Source organism: Camelina sativa, chromosome 11, assembly GCF_030686135.1.
Source record: "Camelina sativa cultivar CO46 ecotype springtype chromosome 11, ASM3068613v1".
NCBI lineage: Eukaryota > Viridiplantae > Streptophyta > Magnoliopsida > Brassicales > Brassicaceae > Camelina > Camelina sativa.
This window is the reverse complement of record NC_141890.1, coordinates 3,077,969-3,092,299: the sequence shown is the minus strand read 5'-3', so window position 1 is coordinate 3,092,299 and position 14,331 is coordinate 3,077,969. Positions and strand designations below refer to the sequence as shown.

Below are 14,331 nucleotides of genomic sequence, written 5' to 3'. Positions count from 1 at the left end.
ACCTTTTCAATCCTTTAAATTTAGTAGTACAATTTTCTTTTAGATGATGCAGAAAGAAAGAGTAACAGTTGAGCAAAATAAAAGAAAGAAAGCACAAAGAGTGTGTGAAAAAAGGCTTCATAAAGCCCAATAACAAAATCGATCGTCCAATTAATATAACATTCGCAAAACCCAAAGAGCGTCACACGCAGTCACAGACAGCAGCATGAGCCGTTTCATGTTTATATGTCGGAGTTTCTTTGAAAATATACACATGAGCGGCCTTTGTGGCTGTAGTAAACATAATTTGTCTCTTCTACACGTCTCTCTTACGACCACACACACACACCTACCTTCAACGTCTCCTCTCTCTCTCTCTCTCTCTCTCTCTCTCTCTCTCTCTCTCTCTCTCTCTCTCTCTCTCTTATACTATGAGTTAACTAACACACCATTGTCTCCAATTTGAGTTTTTTCTTTTTAATTGAACCCAAACTAAATATGACGAAGCTTCTAGAGATGAATCATACCCTTTGTTTTGCAACTCGTACCAGGTATAATTTGAAAACTTGCTTATCAGATTGAGGTTGACTTGTTCAATTCTGTTTCTTCCTATCAAAGCTTCTCTCTTTATATCTGAATTGCGTTTTGGGTTTCTCATTTTATGTATAAAAGAGTGACCTTTTTAAGTTGAAATTGTATACAACAGTCTGAGGAGTTACTGTTTGATACAATCAAATGGTTCCGTGAATGATTGGGTCAATCAGTATGATAATAAAGATTACAAAGAGAATCAGATCTAATTGGAACCATGTTTTAAAACCAGATTGCATAACGAAATAGCCTCTCTTGTTGCAGATTAAACGTAGCAGCAACTTCACCCTTTGTGATATCTGCTGGTGGTGGTAGAGGATATTGCATCAAAACTTGCTTACCTAATTATCGCTTCAAATTGTGAGCACCTTTCTTTTTATATTCATTGTTTGCATATCTAAATTCACAAAAAGTGGTTTATCACATGATGATTACATTTCTATTTTGTTAAAGTCGATTTTAAGTTTTTTAAGTACAGTACTATGCTACTACCATTAACATTAGTGAACATTATGCAATAATATAGTTGGGAGAATTATATTCATGTTTTCTCATTGCGGTTTTGGTCTCTGGAATCAGTACTTGCTATGCAACACTATCTGCTGTGGTTAAGGAGCACAACACATCAGCTTTTGATGGAAAGGAAGCAGCTTTGCTTGTAGATGAGCTCAGAAACAACTTCAACACTGGCAGAACAAAGAGCTACCAATGGAGAATTTCTCAGCTTCAAAACATTTCCAGGATGCTTGACGAGAAGGAGAAATGTATCACCGAAGCTTTGAATCAAGATCTTTCCAAGCCTGAGCTTGAAGCTTTTCTAGCTGAGGTTTTCTACAGTTTTACTTTCAATGTCCCTTTCCTTGTCTACATTTCAGTTGTTCCACTGTTGAATCACTTTGGTGTCATCTTTGTATTCTCAGATTTCGAATACAAAGTCATCTTGTACGCTTGCAATCAAAGAGTTGAAGAACTGGATGGCTCCAGAGACGGTAACTAGACTGTTATACGCTTTGTTGCTTCATCGAATATGTTTCCATTCTAAACCACTTGCCTCATCTATGGACCTTTCAGGTCGAAACTTCTGTGACAACATTTCCCTCGTCTGCACAAATTGTCTCAGAACCACTTGGAGTTGTTTTGGTTATCTCAGCCTGGAATTTCCCTTTCTGTAAGCTCAGTTTCTTCTTTTGAATTTTTTTGTCTCATTAGTGGAAATCTAAAGTTTTATATGTCTTCTTGGTGTTTTTCTTTTTCCCAGTATTGTCTGTTGAGCCAGTCATTGGAGCTATTTCAGCTGGTAATGCGGTTGTGCTAAAACCTTCTGAAATTGCTCCAGCAACATCTGCTCTTTTAGCAAAGTTGTTCAGTGAATACTTGGACAAAACAACAATCAGAGTTATCGAAGGAGGAGTCCCTGAAACAACGGCACTACTGGATCAAAAATGGGACAAGATATTCTTCACGGGTCTGTCCTCTCTTTCTCGCTCTGTTTCTTTTAAGAATCTTTGAAATTTTGATTAGGCTCTCAAGAAAACATGATTTTAAATAGTTAAAAGTGTTTTTTAGGTGGAGCAAGAGTTGCTGGCATTATAATGGCTGCAGCTGCGAGGAATCTTACTCCAGTGGTTCTAGAACTTGGTGGAAAATGCCCAGCTCTTGTTGATTCAGATGTTAATCTACAAGTTAAGATCTATCTCAGCTTCTAAAGTATAAAATAAATAAATAAATGCAAGTTGCATACACTAATCTTGGTGTTGTGATTCAAGGTGGCTGCTAGGAGGATTATCGCAGGGAAGTGGGCTTGTAACAATGGACAGGCTTGCATTGGCGTCGATTACGTGATCACAAAAAAGGATTTTTCATTGAAATTGGTAAAGGCTACTTGATATAAAAGCCAATGAATCACAATGCTCTATTTGTTTCTTTCGAGTTTGCTGATACAAATCATGCAGTACAGATAGATGCTCTGAAGACTGAACTGAAGACATTTTTTGGGGAAACACCATTAGAATCAAAGGACCTGTCACGGATTGTGAATTCTTTCCACTTTAAACGGTTGGAGAGTATGTTAAAAGAGAATGGAGTCGCCAACAAAATTGTTCATGGAGGCCAAACGATCGAAGAGAAGCTGTGAGAGAAAATGTTTGCATTCGATTAAAATTTTGTTCATGTGGGATCAAAACTAACTAATCACGTATTCTGTAATTTCTTTTACAGTAAAATATCTCCAACGATAGTAGTGGATGTGCCGGAAGCATCTTCCATAATGCAAGAAGAGATATTTGGACCATTACTTCCTATAGTTACCGTTGAAAAGATTGAAGATGGCTTTCAGGTTATACGTTCAAAGCCAAAGCCTTTAGCAGCGTATCTCTTCACAAACAACAAAGAGTTGCAGGAACAATTCGTGCAGAGCGTGTCTGCTGGAGGAATTAGCATCAATGACACTGTCTTACATGTACTTACGTCTTTTGTCATATAAAAGTAATGTTCTGTTTACCATTATGCTAAGCTCTCATTAAAGATGGTATGTTTTCTCTGCAGGTAACTGTAAAAGATCTACCATTTGGAGGGGTCGGGGAGAGCGGGATTGGGGCTTACCATGGCAAATTCTCGTATGAGACGTTTAGCCACAAGAAAGGTGTTCTTTACCGAAGCTTTTCCGGGGATGCGGATCTTAGATATCCTCCTTACACACAGAAAAAGAAGATGGTGCTGAAGGCTTTGCTCTCTTCAAACATATTTGCTGCCATTTGGGCTTTCTTTGGGTTCTCTCAAGACTCTTCATGATCACATGTGATAATCACTGTAACTTGATGGCATTATACAAGCTTATAAAGTTGAATACTTCCATAGAGATATAAAGGATCAATGTGAAAATTAGGTTATAAATAAAAATGCTTATATTTACTTTACATATCATTTGAGTTCATCTTCGGTTAATGTATATTTTAAACTCTATAAGTGAGCAACGAGCAAACTGTCGTGGCATTCCCACAGCTCGTTCCATTATGGTGGATATAAATTGAACAAAATCAAGTATTAATTATGGCCACACCAAATTACAACAGAAAGATCAGTTCGGTCAATCCCTCGATTCCTCCAAATTACTACACCAGTCACCCTGTTGTACACCAGCTTAATTCTCCACATAGGCTAGCCAAATCTAACATGTTATAGCCTCTATAGTCTAGGAACTATTTTTTGTTTGTTTGTAAGAGAGATATTTTACATAACCGAAATTGTAGTAGTACTGATTAGAACAACTGTTGCAACCGGGAAACTATATTATTGAATTCCCGATATGATGGAGATTTGAGATCTAGTATTCATAAATAGAAAAGGCAAATTGGTTAGGACTTAGAACCCTTTAGGATAAAGATCAAAATGTCAAGCATAAATTTATGATTTATCTAACACATCACAGTCCCTAGTAAATTATCAAACATAAATTTTCAATTTAATATGTTTGGTAACGAACCCATTGTTAATATGGTTCCCCACAACCATATATTATCTCTTCTACATTAGTATACTAGTAGATATATACATTGAGATCTGCGCACCATTCTTCCGCTTTAAATTATAACCAAACATATCGAATATAATTTGCATTGTGTTGCGCCCCATCCCATAATGACTTACATCTACTCCTCCCATTCCCATATTCAGTTTATCTTGGATAAGATGAAATAGCATTTAATGTCTTAATATCACGCGAAAGGAAATGGGAAAAAATCCGAAAATAAGTCATCTCATTTTTTTTTGCCTATTTAATTCATCTAGTTATTAAATTTCTCAAAAAATACTTGGTTTAATTTCCGTTGTCTTTAAAAACCTTCATTTTATTAATAACGGTATATCTATATTTACGATATAACGACTGTTAACTCTAATGACGGAAATGTTAACCAGGATTAAAATATAACCCACGTGGTTAATTAGAGGGAACTAAAAACATTATTGCCCTCTTCTTCTTCTCCAAATCGATTTTGAGTTTTAGAACCCTAGAATCCTAAACATTACAGTTGAAATTAACAATAGTTTCATATCTCATCTATCAGTCGATTCTTGCAACGAACACACCAAACAATCAACCAGAACCGCAACTACTCAGACGACAACTATCATCGCAATCAAAAGAATTCAGGATTTGAAGTTTGAGAAGAAAAATCGCTTTTAGGGTTCTAGGGTTCTAAAACTTGAAATCGATTTGGGGGAAGAAGAAGAGGGCAACAATGTCTTTAGTTCCCTCTAATTAACCACGTGGGGTTATAGTTTAACCTTAGTTAATATTTTCGTCATTAAAATTAACAGTAGTTATGTCGTAAGTATGGATCTACCGTTATTAATAAAATGAAGGTTTTTAAAGACAACATAAATTAAAGCAGGTATTTTTTGAAAAATTTAATAACTAGAGAAATTAAACGGCAAAAAAAAAATTAGATGGCGTATTTTTCGGGTTTTTTTCCGAAAGAAAATTATAATTATTTGGGTATTATTATTTTTTGTCCTCGATGATAACTTTTGCATGCTTGAGTTCTTTTGTTTCTTCACTTGTAGAAGAAATATTATACTACCAAGATTGATAGATAGATCGATAGACTTTTTTTTGTAGGTTATGAGATTGTTCTACTATGTTATACTCAAAAGGTAAAAAAGTAAAACCCATGTTTTTATTTTGGTTTTAAGGTAAACCCCATGTTAATTACCTGACAATAGTGTCTTCATTTTTCCTGAATTCTGAAGCAGATAGGGTGGTTGTTTGTTTGCTCGCTCGCATTTACTACAACCTAGAGTGTTGAGTTAATTTTTTTTTTTTCATTGACAAATGTAAAAATGATTTAAATCTTAACCACTCAACTAACATAGTAACACTTTGTACCACCATAATTGAGAGTTTTCTGTTGCTTTAGTACTACATAATTGATATGATGTCGTTAATTTTCCGGATAATCAATCTGCTAGTCGGGTCGGGTACTTGGGCAAAAGCATGGTCACGGCTCACGCATGCATCTATTATTTGTTGGGAGTGAACTGACAAACCGCAAAGTGTCCATCCATATTTAATTTGTTTGGTATAAATTTTTGTTCCTTTCTAAAATGTGGCGATCGAGTGTATTTAAAAGTTTAAAATTAACTCATCAACATATGGCTCGGACAAGGATGTATGAGGTTAGCACCTTACTAAGCCCTCATCCGATCCAGTCAGGTGCTGTAATCGGCACACATCCTCCCCCTAGGCCGGCCGGTATATTTGTTTGGGTACAATAATATTGGCTAAAAGCAGTAGGTTGGTATTTGAATATTCCTTCATTCGGATCCATTTTCCAACATTGATTTTATGATTCGTTTTATATATACAACTCATGACTTTTATTATTCCAAACAATTAACGGATATAGCATATTAGCATGCCCTAAATTTTCTATACGTAAATAATTGCACCTGATATTGATATTTTTCTTCCTTTCTAAACCTCGTGAAACAAGTAAGTTATTTCTATTATGATTAGCAACATGTTCGACTAAACCCTAGAAATTACGCTTTTTTTTGGCGGAAATGATTTTATTCACCTACTAGTAAATAACTACACCAAAATTTAGACAGAATAGCTGGATAACCCATAATTACCAAAGTTTATGCAAGAATAAACAAATCGAACCTAAAATTAAATCCAAATTTTTAACTAGACTACAAAAACGTTTGAAGCTAAAAACAATACTTTGTAATCTTGGTTTAGGTAATTACCAAAAGAAGAAGAAAATATCACAAGAAATATATATAGTTCATGTGCGCTTGCTTATTTATTTACGATATGCGTTCATTGCATGAGCAGTCTCTCTCTCAATCAATCAAACCTCTATAAATGTAAAACGACGAGTCAGAACGAACAAACACCACAACAAGAAGTTAAAGAGAAAACATATCACGAAAATAGATTCCCCGCTGAAGAAGGTAAAAATCTATTTCAACTAGCTACCTCATGAACCGTCTCTTTAAGCTCTGCTTCTTACCGTTAATGGTTGCTATAGCCATGAAGGCGTCTCATCTTTCCACACAAGATCTCCAAACCTTTTACCTCTACGTACAAAACAACCTCGCATCTCTAACCATATTCTCCCTTTCTCTCGCACTCGGCTCGGCTCTTTACATCATGTCCCGACCCAAACCCGTTTACCTAGTTGACTTCAGCTGCTACCTTCCCCCGTCGCATCTCAAAGCCAGCATCAAGAAGATCATGCACCACGTAAGGCTTGTTCGAGAGTCAGGCACGTGGAAGCACGAGTCCGATTACTTGATGGACTTCTGCGAGAAGATTCTAGAACGTTCCGGTCTAGGCCAAGAGACATATATACCTGAAGGTCTCCAAACTGTGCCACTACAGCAGAATATGGCTGTGTCGCGTAAAGAGACGGAAGATGTTATAATTGGAGCGGTCGATAATCTGTTTCGCAACACCGGAATAAGCCCGAGTGATATAGGTATACTGGTGGTGAATTCAAGCACTTTCAATCCAACTCCTTCGTTATCAACAATATTAGTGAATAAGTTTAAACTTAGGGATAATATAAAGAGCTTAAATCTTGGTGGGATGGGGTGTAGTGCTGGAGTCATCGCTATCGATGTCGCTAAGAGTTTGTTACAAGTTCATAGAAACTCTTATGCTCTTGTGGTGAGCACGGAGAACATCACTCAAAACTTGTACTTAGGTAATAACAAATCAATGTTGGTTACAAATTGTTTGTTCCGGATTGGTGGGGCCGCAATTTTGCTTTCTAATAGGTCTAAAGATCGTAAACGCGCCAAATACGAGCTTGTTCACACCGTGCGGGTCCATACCGGAGCAGATGACCGATCTTATGAATGTGCAACTCAAGAAGAAGATGAGGATGGCATAGTCGGGGTTACCTTGTCAAAGGATCTACCTATGGTAGCTGCAAGAACCCTAAAGATCAATATCGCAACTTTGGGTCCACTTGTTCTTCCTATGAGCGAGAAGTTTCACTTCTTTGTGAGGTTCGTTAAAAAGAAGTTTTTGAATCCGAAGCTCAAACATTACATTCCTAATTTCAAGCTCGCGTTCGAGCATTTCTGTATCCATGCGGGTGGCAGAGCGCTTATAGATGAGATGGAGAAGAACCTTCATCTAACTCCATTAAACGTTGAGGCATCAAGAATGACATTACACAGGTTTGGTAATACATCTTCGAGTTCCATTTGGTACGAGTTGGCTTACACAGAAGCCAAAGGAAGGATGAAGAAAGGAGATAGGATTTGGCAGATCGCATTGGGGTCAGGTTTCAAGTGTAATAGCTCTGTTTGGGTGGCTCTTCGTAACGTCAAGCCTTCCGCTAATAATCCTTGGGAAGAATGTCTGCACAAATATCCAGTTGAGATCGATATTGATTTAAAAGAACGATCGAGCGATCCCATTTGACCGTTAAAAGTTATGATACGAATTGAGATAGAGACGCATGTACTGGTTTATAGTCGTGCCTTGGTCGGTCCAAATATTGACAAGTAATCTATCCTTTTTCTATGTATCGTCGATCTCTGTTAGCGTTGTGTGATGCTACTACCCCTTCTAGTTGACTATATAAGTGTAAGATTCGTTGCCTGGTAATGGGCTTGTTTCACACTTCATATATAAATGATATCGTGTACTTTCTTACAAATAAGTGTCATCAAATTTCATTGTGTATGGTATATATATAGACAGGGGTAGATATATATATAGTAACTTGCCGTTTATGTGCAAGAAAAAATGTAACTTCTTTATCTCATTTGTAAAAACGAGAAAGTGGTGTAGTACTTGTAGTTGTAGACATTCTAACAAAGTCAAAGGTTCAATAATTGCAATAATGTCATAAGCTGTGTGAGTGTGAGATGACGTAACTGTACATGGGGAGAGGATATTTAGCAAATCGATATTGCTGTGTGAGTGTGAGATGACGTAACTGTACATCAGCTGTGTATGAAGATTTGTTTTTACACGAAGCAACTTGTATCAGAAGGCCATCATCATTCAAATACTCGTTAACCCTGTGACAATCAATTGTCTTATACATGTTTGGTTCTTTCGGAAAAAGAAAAAGTATTGTTACTTGGCTAGATACTAGATGGCCATTGTATTAATTATCACAAAACAGAACAGTTAGACCAGAGACATTAATACCCAAACCATTCAACAAAAATTGTTAAGTCCAACAAATATGTCAATAGCACAAGTTGCAAAAAGCAAGGTTCCATACCTAACTTTTTTTTTCTTTTTTTCTTTTTTTTTTTTTTTTTTGTCAACAAGTTCCATACCTAACTATTAACAATAAATCTAGGATGCATTAGATTTTACCGATTAGAAAAATATCTGAAATAAGCCCTTTCCATGCTGTGATTTGTGAACCCTGTTAATTTGTTTCTTTTTTATTTTGCTTCATAGTTTTCATATCATCATCATTAAAGGAAATATAATACCACATGAGATCAATATCTTCGACTATCAATACATCAGCGTAATATACGTCTTAGATGAAATGGCTGAGATCTTTCTGTATCTTTTCAAAGAAACGATTGCGAACCATTTTCATGTGATCAGTTAAGAGATTGTTTTTATTATTTTATTATTTAAAATTAATATATTAAAGAACGAAAGTCGGTGGATATAAAAATATTAAATTCACAAATTATGGTTGGCTTCAAATTCAGTCTACTCAATTCTGTGGTACCATGGGTATGAATCGGGTTAAACTACTGTACATATTCTTCTGCATCCTCGTGAACTGCGTGGGTGTATCGGACAAACTCGTTTATTTTAGATCCTATCATTCTAGTTATGGACTGATATGGTGCAGTCGACACGTTGGGTTCTTTTATCTGCAATTTTGTGGTCTCGTTATTTTGAGCTGTGATCATCAAATCATAAATGTGTTGCAAAAATGGTTTGTAGTTATTCATCCTTTCCAAATATGATGTGTCATATTGACAAATGACAATTCTGAGGCGAGTTTTGACAAATTATAATAATTAAATTACATTCTCTTAGGCCATCAGCCCAATTAAATCATAAATAAATTGAACAGTGATCTAAAAACATTTTTTTTGTTCTTCAATTAGAACTGATTTAAAGCTAGTTCTAATTGAACGTGGCAGTACCTCATTGGTTGAGATTTTTTGGAAAGAAAAAAAAATTTTCATTTTTCATTTCACCTTCTGTTCCTCTTTCTCTCCAACAACCTCTCCAGCTGAAATCACGATTCGAGATCTACGGTTCAATCTCCCGGATCCGAATTGACAAAGAAGGGTTTGGATTGGATGATAATTTGGTTAAGTAGGATGATGCTTCTGTATCTGGAAACGAGATTATTTGGGGATTAGGGTTTCAACTGCTCCTCCTCAAGGCTCAACAACAACAACAACAAGAGTTGTATGTTTGTTTTTTTTTTAACATTTTATTTACAATGTTTTTTTGTTTCATAAAAATTTGGTATTGTATTTTGAATTATAGTACAAGTTTATAAGTTTGCAATTTAAATGTTATTTTAAAAGTTTTTATAATTTGTAAAATGTTTATAAATATTATATTTTTATTCTAAAAACACCAAAATTAGTTTCCCTATTTTTTTAATATATGATCTTAACTACTGATCTTAGATTATTTTCACTATATATATAATCTAAGAACACAGAAAAAAGTTATCCCATTAATGATGCCCTTACTAATTTCAACTTAAAGAAAACAAAATACATTTTTGATTGGCATTTTTTTTTTTTTTAAATTTAATTATTATGGTTCATGTTTTTTAGTATAAAATTAGATTTGGGTTGTATAATTTTTTGAGAAAACATCTACATCGTGAAATTAGTGCGATATCTCTTTACGCGGCTATTTCAAGACCCAAACCTTTCTTATCTTGGAGAGTGAAAGAAACACTCACAGAAGCAGCAGCAATGGCGGAGAAGTCGAGCTTCTTCATTCATTTCACTTTTCTTCTGCTTCTTCTACTAACATGTGCCCAGGGAGTGAGGAGGACATTAATGGACGGAGGCCAAGATCTCTCGACGCCACCACTTAAACTGACGTTTGCTGGTCCCTCTCGGAACTGGACCGACGCCATTCCCATCGGTAATGGTCGTCTCGGAGCCACGATCTGGGGCGGCGTCTCCTCAGAGACTCTCAACATCAATGGTAAATTGTTCTAAAACGAAGTCGTTTTTGTCCTTTCTCTCCCATTCTTGATTCTTGTGTTTGGTTCTATTTTTGTTTGTTTAGAGATTTAGGTAATAAATGCTCTCTGCTATTAGTACTTTCTAAAAGTTAATGCAGAGATCATTCAATATTTATTGTTTCTCAGCCATATTTTTTTTATTTTATTTGGCTGTGCAATAGAACAGGGGAATATGCTTGAGTTGAGACATTAGTATGTCTTAAATCGAACTACTAGTGAAATAAAATGATTAAAGGAAGCACATTTTGCAACAAAAAAATAGTCTTGTATGAAAGTTTAGGAATTTTGTGGATCTGAAGCCTAAAGTTTTGTTTTTTTGTGGATTTTTAATTGATTAGAGGACACAATTTGGACTGGGGTACCAGCAGACTACACGAACCCGAATGCTCCAGAAGCATTAGCAGAAGTTAGGAGGCTTGTTGATGACAGAAACTATGCTGAAGCTACTTCAGAAGCTGTCAAATTGTCAGGCCATGCTTCTGATGTATGTTTTTGATTCTTTTTGGTGTAATGTTGCTTTCACACTTCTTGATTTTTTTTTGTTAGTGTAAAGGCTAATCCTTTTTGTTCTTGGCTCTCTAAAGGTTTACCAGCTAGTGGGAGATTTGAATTTAGAGTTTGACAGTTCGCATCGGGAGTACACTCAAGACTCCTATCGCCGTGAACTCGACTTAGAAACAGCAGTAGCCAAAGTAAGTTACTCGGTTGGGGCTGTGGAATTCTCAAGGGAGTTTTTTGCTTCTAATCCGGATCAAGTAATTGTAGTCAAGATCTATGCAAGCAAACCGGGTTCTCTGTCTTTTAAGGCTTCTTTTGACAGTGAGTTGCATCACCATTCAGAGACAAACCCCAAAGCGAATCAGATTCTGATGCGTGGAAGCTGTCGCCCCAAGCGTCTTCCTGTAAACATGAAGAAAAGTATCAACGCTACGAATATACCTTATGATGATCACAAAGGGTTGCAGTTTGCATCGGTTCTTGAAGTGAGAGTCAGCAATGGTGGCTCTGTGTCTTCCTTAGGTGGCAAGAAACTAAGTGTTGAAAAAGCCGACTGGGCGGTTCTGCTTCTGACTGCTTCATCTAACTTTGACGGACCATTTACGATGCCTGCTGATTCTAAGAGAGACCCCGCGAAAGAATGCGTTAACAGAATCAGCTCAGTCCAGAAATACTCATACTCTGATCTTTATGCTCGTCATTTGAGTGACTATCAGAAGCTTTTCAACCGGGTGTCTTTGCAACTTTCCGGCAGCTCAGCAAATAAAGCCTTGCATCAGACAGCTTCAACTGCTGAAAGGGTGCGATCTTTTAAAAACGATCACGACCCTTCATTGGTGGAACTTCTATTCCAATATGGTCGATACTTGCTTATATCTTCTTCAAGACCTGGAACTCAGGTGGCTAACTTGCAAGGCATATGGAACAGGGACATTCAGCCACCATGGGAGTGCGTTTTCGCTTTACTTCATTTTCTTTTAATCTCTTAGCTTTGTTGTGTCACTGACTCTACTTCTTCTTCTTCGTCTGCTGTGTTGCAGTGGTGCTCCTCACCTGAACATTAATCTCCAGATGAATTATTGGCATTCTCTTCCTGGTAATATTCATGAATGCCAGGAACCCTTATTCGATTATATGTCTGCTTTAGCTGTAAATGGCCGCAAGACAGCACAAGTAAGTTTATATCCTTTTTTGTATTGATGAACTTTACAATGGATTTGTGTTCCATCACTAGAGACTTAGTCTAAGAATTATTTTGATGCGCTGTATAGGTAAACTACGGAGCAAGTGGTTGGGTGGCACATCAAGTATCAGACATATGGGCAAAAACTTCACCAGATAGAGGTGAAGCAGTGTGGGCTCTCTGGCCCATGGGTGGAGCGTGGCTCTGCACTCATGCATGGGAGCATTATACATACACGATGGACAAGGTATGGTCCTCAAATTTCTGTTACAGTTCAGTTTCTTTAACCGGTACTATGTTTAATCAAACCTTAACTTGTTGATTCATTTCTAGGAATTTCTTAACAAGAAGGCATACCCATTGTTGGAAGGGTGTACATCGTTTCTTTTGGACTGGCTAATCAAAGGTAAAGACGGATATCTCCAGACGAATCCATCGACTTCCCCTGAACATATGTTCACTGCTCCAAATGGCAAACCTGCTAGTGTTAGCTACTCTTCAACCATGGACATTGCTATTGTAAAAGAAGTCTTCTCTAATATTGTTTTCGCTTCAGAGGTAACAAGACCGATGAAGCAACAAAAATAAATCATATCACCTCATCAATACTGAGCTTCTCTCTTTTGGTTTGTCAACAGGTTTTGGGAAAAACGAATGATACTCTTATCGGAAAAGTCATTGCTGCTCAAGCTAAACTTCCTCCCACTAGAATAGCAAAGGATGGTTCCATTATGGAATGGGTAGAAGACTTTGAGGACCCAGAGGTACATCATAGACATGTTTCACATCTCTTTGGTCTCTTCCCGGGTCATACAATCACAGTTGAGAAGTCTCCAGAACTTGCTAAAGCCGTGGAAGCAACCCTTAAAAAGAGAGGTAATTTTTTCTTCTTTCTCATTCCTATTCTGCAATGTCATTGAAGTGTGTGGAGCAATATATATATTGAACTGATTGATGCAGGAGAGGAAGGACCAGGTTGGTCAACCACCTGGAAAGCCGCCTTGTGGGCAAGGCTTCACAATAGCGAGCTCGCATATCGGATGGTTACACATATTTTTGATCTTGTGGATCCGTTGAACGAACGTAATTATGAAGGAGGATTGTATAGTAACATGTTCACTGCACACCCACCATTCCAGATCGATGCCAATTTTGGGTAAGTTAAGCAATACATTGCAAACACTTACTATAAAGATATGTCCTAAAACCATTACTCATCAGTTCTTAGAACAAAGTCAAACAATTTGATGACTAGTCTAAACCTATATATGACATTTTTTTTGGGTGCAGATTCGCAGCAGCGGTAGCGGAAATGTTAGTGCAGAGCACGACAAAGGATCTGCATTTGCTCCCGGCGCTTCCAGTAGATAAATGGCCAAACGGTAATGTGAAAGGGCTAAGGGCAAGGGGCAGTGTGACGGTTAGTATAAAGTGGACGGAAGGGAACCTTGTGGAGTTTGGTCTTTGGTCAGAACAGATTGTGTCCACCAGAATAGTGTACAAAGGGATCTCTTCAGATACCAAATTGTTGCCAGGGAAAATCTTTACTTTTGACAAAGATTTGAAATGTGTTCGGACCGAGAATTTATAAGAAGTGAGAGACAAAATCTTGATTTTCAAATCCGTTTTTGTTCATTTAACAGAGAAAGTCCATTGTTTGTCATCGTTCCACGAGTTATATGTGCAAGTGTAAGTGTGTAATACACAAATGTATCCAAAAGGTTTACAGTGAATTACTTATTTTCCAGCATGTATACAGGGTCCTGATACTACACCCAAAATAAGAGAAACAGATTCAGGTCAAAACTTCGTATGTCTAAGTAGGATCAAGTCATCAAGATAGATGATACATTT

The 14,331-nt window shown here is 36.9% G+C and overlaps 3 protein-coding genes across 4 annotated transcripts; all 3 read left to right on the top strand.

The window, feature by feature from the left end:
- Window positions 1-188: 188 nt before the first annotated feature.
- LOC104721380 (aldehyde dehydrogenase family 3 member I1, chloroplastic) lies at window positions 189-3,487 on the top strand. Of its 2 annotated transcripts, none has more exons than XR_015571866.1 (11): window positions 189-530; window positions 835-930; window positions 1,150-1,396; window positions 1,491-1,559; window positions 1,642-1,738; window positions 1,829-2,035; window positions 2,137-2,252; window positions 2,337-2,441; window positions 2,523-2,700; window positions 2,788-3,028; window positions 3,115-3,487. XR_015571866.1 is itself a non-coding variant. In XM_087474099.1 (11 exons), exons 1-11 carry the CDS (start codon window positions 478-480, stop codon window positions 3,358-3,360), a joined length of 1,650 nt encoding a protein of 549 aa, XP_087330225.1. In that variant the 5' UTR covers window positions 189-477; the 3' UTR covers window positions 3,361-3,487. The 2 variants fall into 2 exon arrangements, 1 of the variants encoding a protein (XP_087330225.1); XM_087474099.1 differs by having other exon boundaries at window positions 2,528-2,700.
- A 2,902-nt stretch (window positions 3,488-6,389) lies between these two features.
- On the top strand, window positions 6,390-8,249 carry LOC104721377 (3-ketoacyl-CoA synthase 16). The gene has a single exon (XM_010439344.2). The coding sequence runs from the start codon at window positions 6,557-6,559 to the stop codon at window positions 8,009-8,011; it is 1,455 nt and encodes a 484-aa protein (XP_010437646.2). The 5' UTR covers window positions 6,390-6,556; the 3' UTR covers window positions 8,012-8,249.
- A 1,422-nt stretch (window positions 8,250-9,671) lies between these two features.
- LOC104721376 (alpha-L-fucosidase 2) lies at window positions 9,672-14,227 on the top strand. Its single transcript, XM_010439343.2, has 9 exons — window positions 9,672-10,756; window positions 11,135-11,280; window positions 11,381-12,243; window positions 12,335-12,467; window positions 12,566-12,724; window positions 12,811-13,035; window positions 13,116-13,353; window positions 13,438-13,633; window positions 13,768-14,227. The coding sequence occupies exons 1-9, from the start codon at window positions 10,519-10,521 to the stop codon at window positions 14,066-14,068; spliced, it is 2,499 nt and encodes an 832-aa protein (XP_010437645.1). The 5' UTR covers window positions 9,672-10,518; the 3' UTR covers window positions 14,069-14,227.
- Window positions 14,228-14,331: the final 104 nt, after the last annotated feature.

What these genes read in the sequence shown, in the direction of transcription:
- LOC104721380 (XM_087474099.1), top strand. Translation starts at nt 478, where the DNA reads ATGACGAAGCTTCTAGAGATGAATCATACCCTTTGTTTTGCAACTCGT. An exon ending in ATTCAGATGTTAATCTACAA is followed by an intron (nt 2,253 to 2,336) that starts GTTAAGATCTAT and finishes TTGTGATTCAAG; the next exon opens with GTGGCTGCTAGGAGGATTAT. An exon ending in AGGATTTTTCATTGAAATTG is followed by an intron (nt 2,442 to 2,527) that starts GTAAAGGCTACT and finishes CATGCAGTACAG; the next exon opens with ATAGATGCTCTGAAGACTGA.
- LOC104721377 (XM_010439344.2), top strand. Translation starts at nt 6,557, where the DNA reads ATGAACCGTCTCTTTAAGCTCTGCTTCTTACCGTTAATGGTTGCTATA.
- LOC104721376 (XM_010439343.2), top strand. Translation starts at nt 10,519, where the DNA reads ATGGCGGAGAAGTCGAGCTTCTTCATTCATTTCACTTTTCTTCTGCTT. An exon ending in GACATTCAGCCACCATGGGA is followed by an intron (nt 12,244 to 12,334) that starts GTGCGTTTTCGC and finishes GCTGTGTTGCAG; the next exon opens with TGGTGCTCCTCACCTGAACA. An exon ending in CAGATCGATGCCAATTTTGG is followed by an intron (nt 13,634 to 13,767) that starts GTAAGTTAAGCA and finishes TTTTGGGTGCAG; the next exon opens with ATTCGCAGCAGCGGTAGCGG.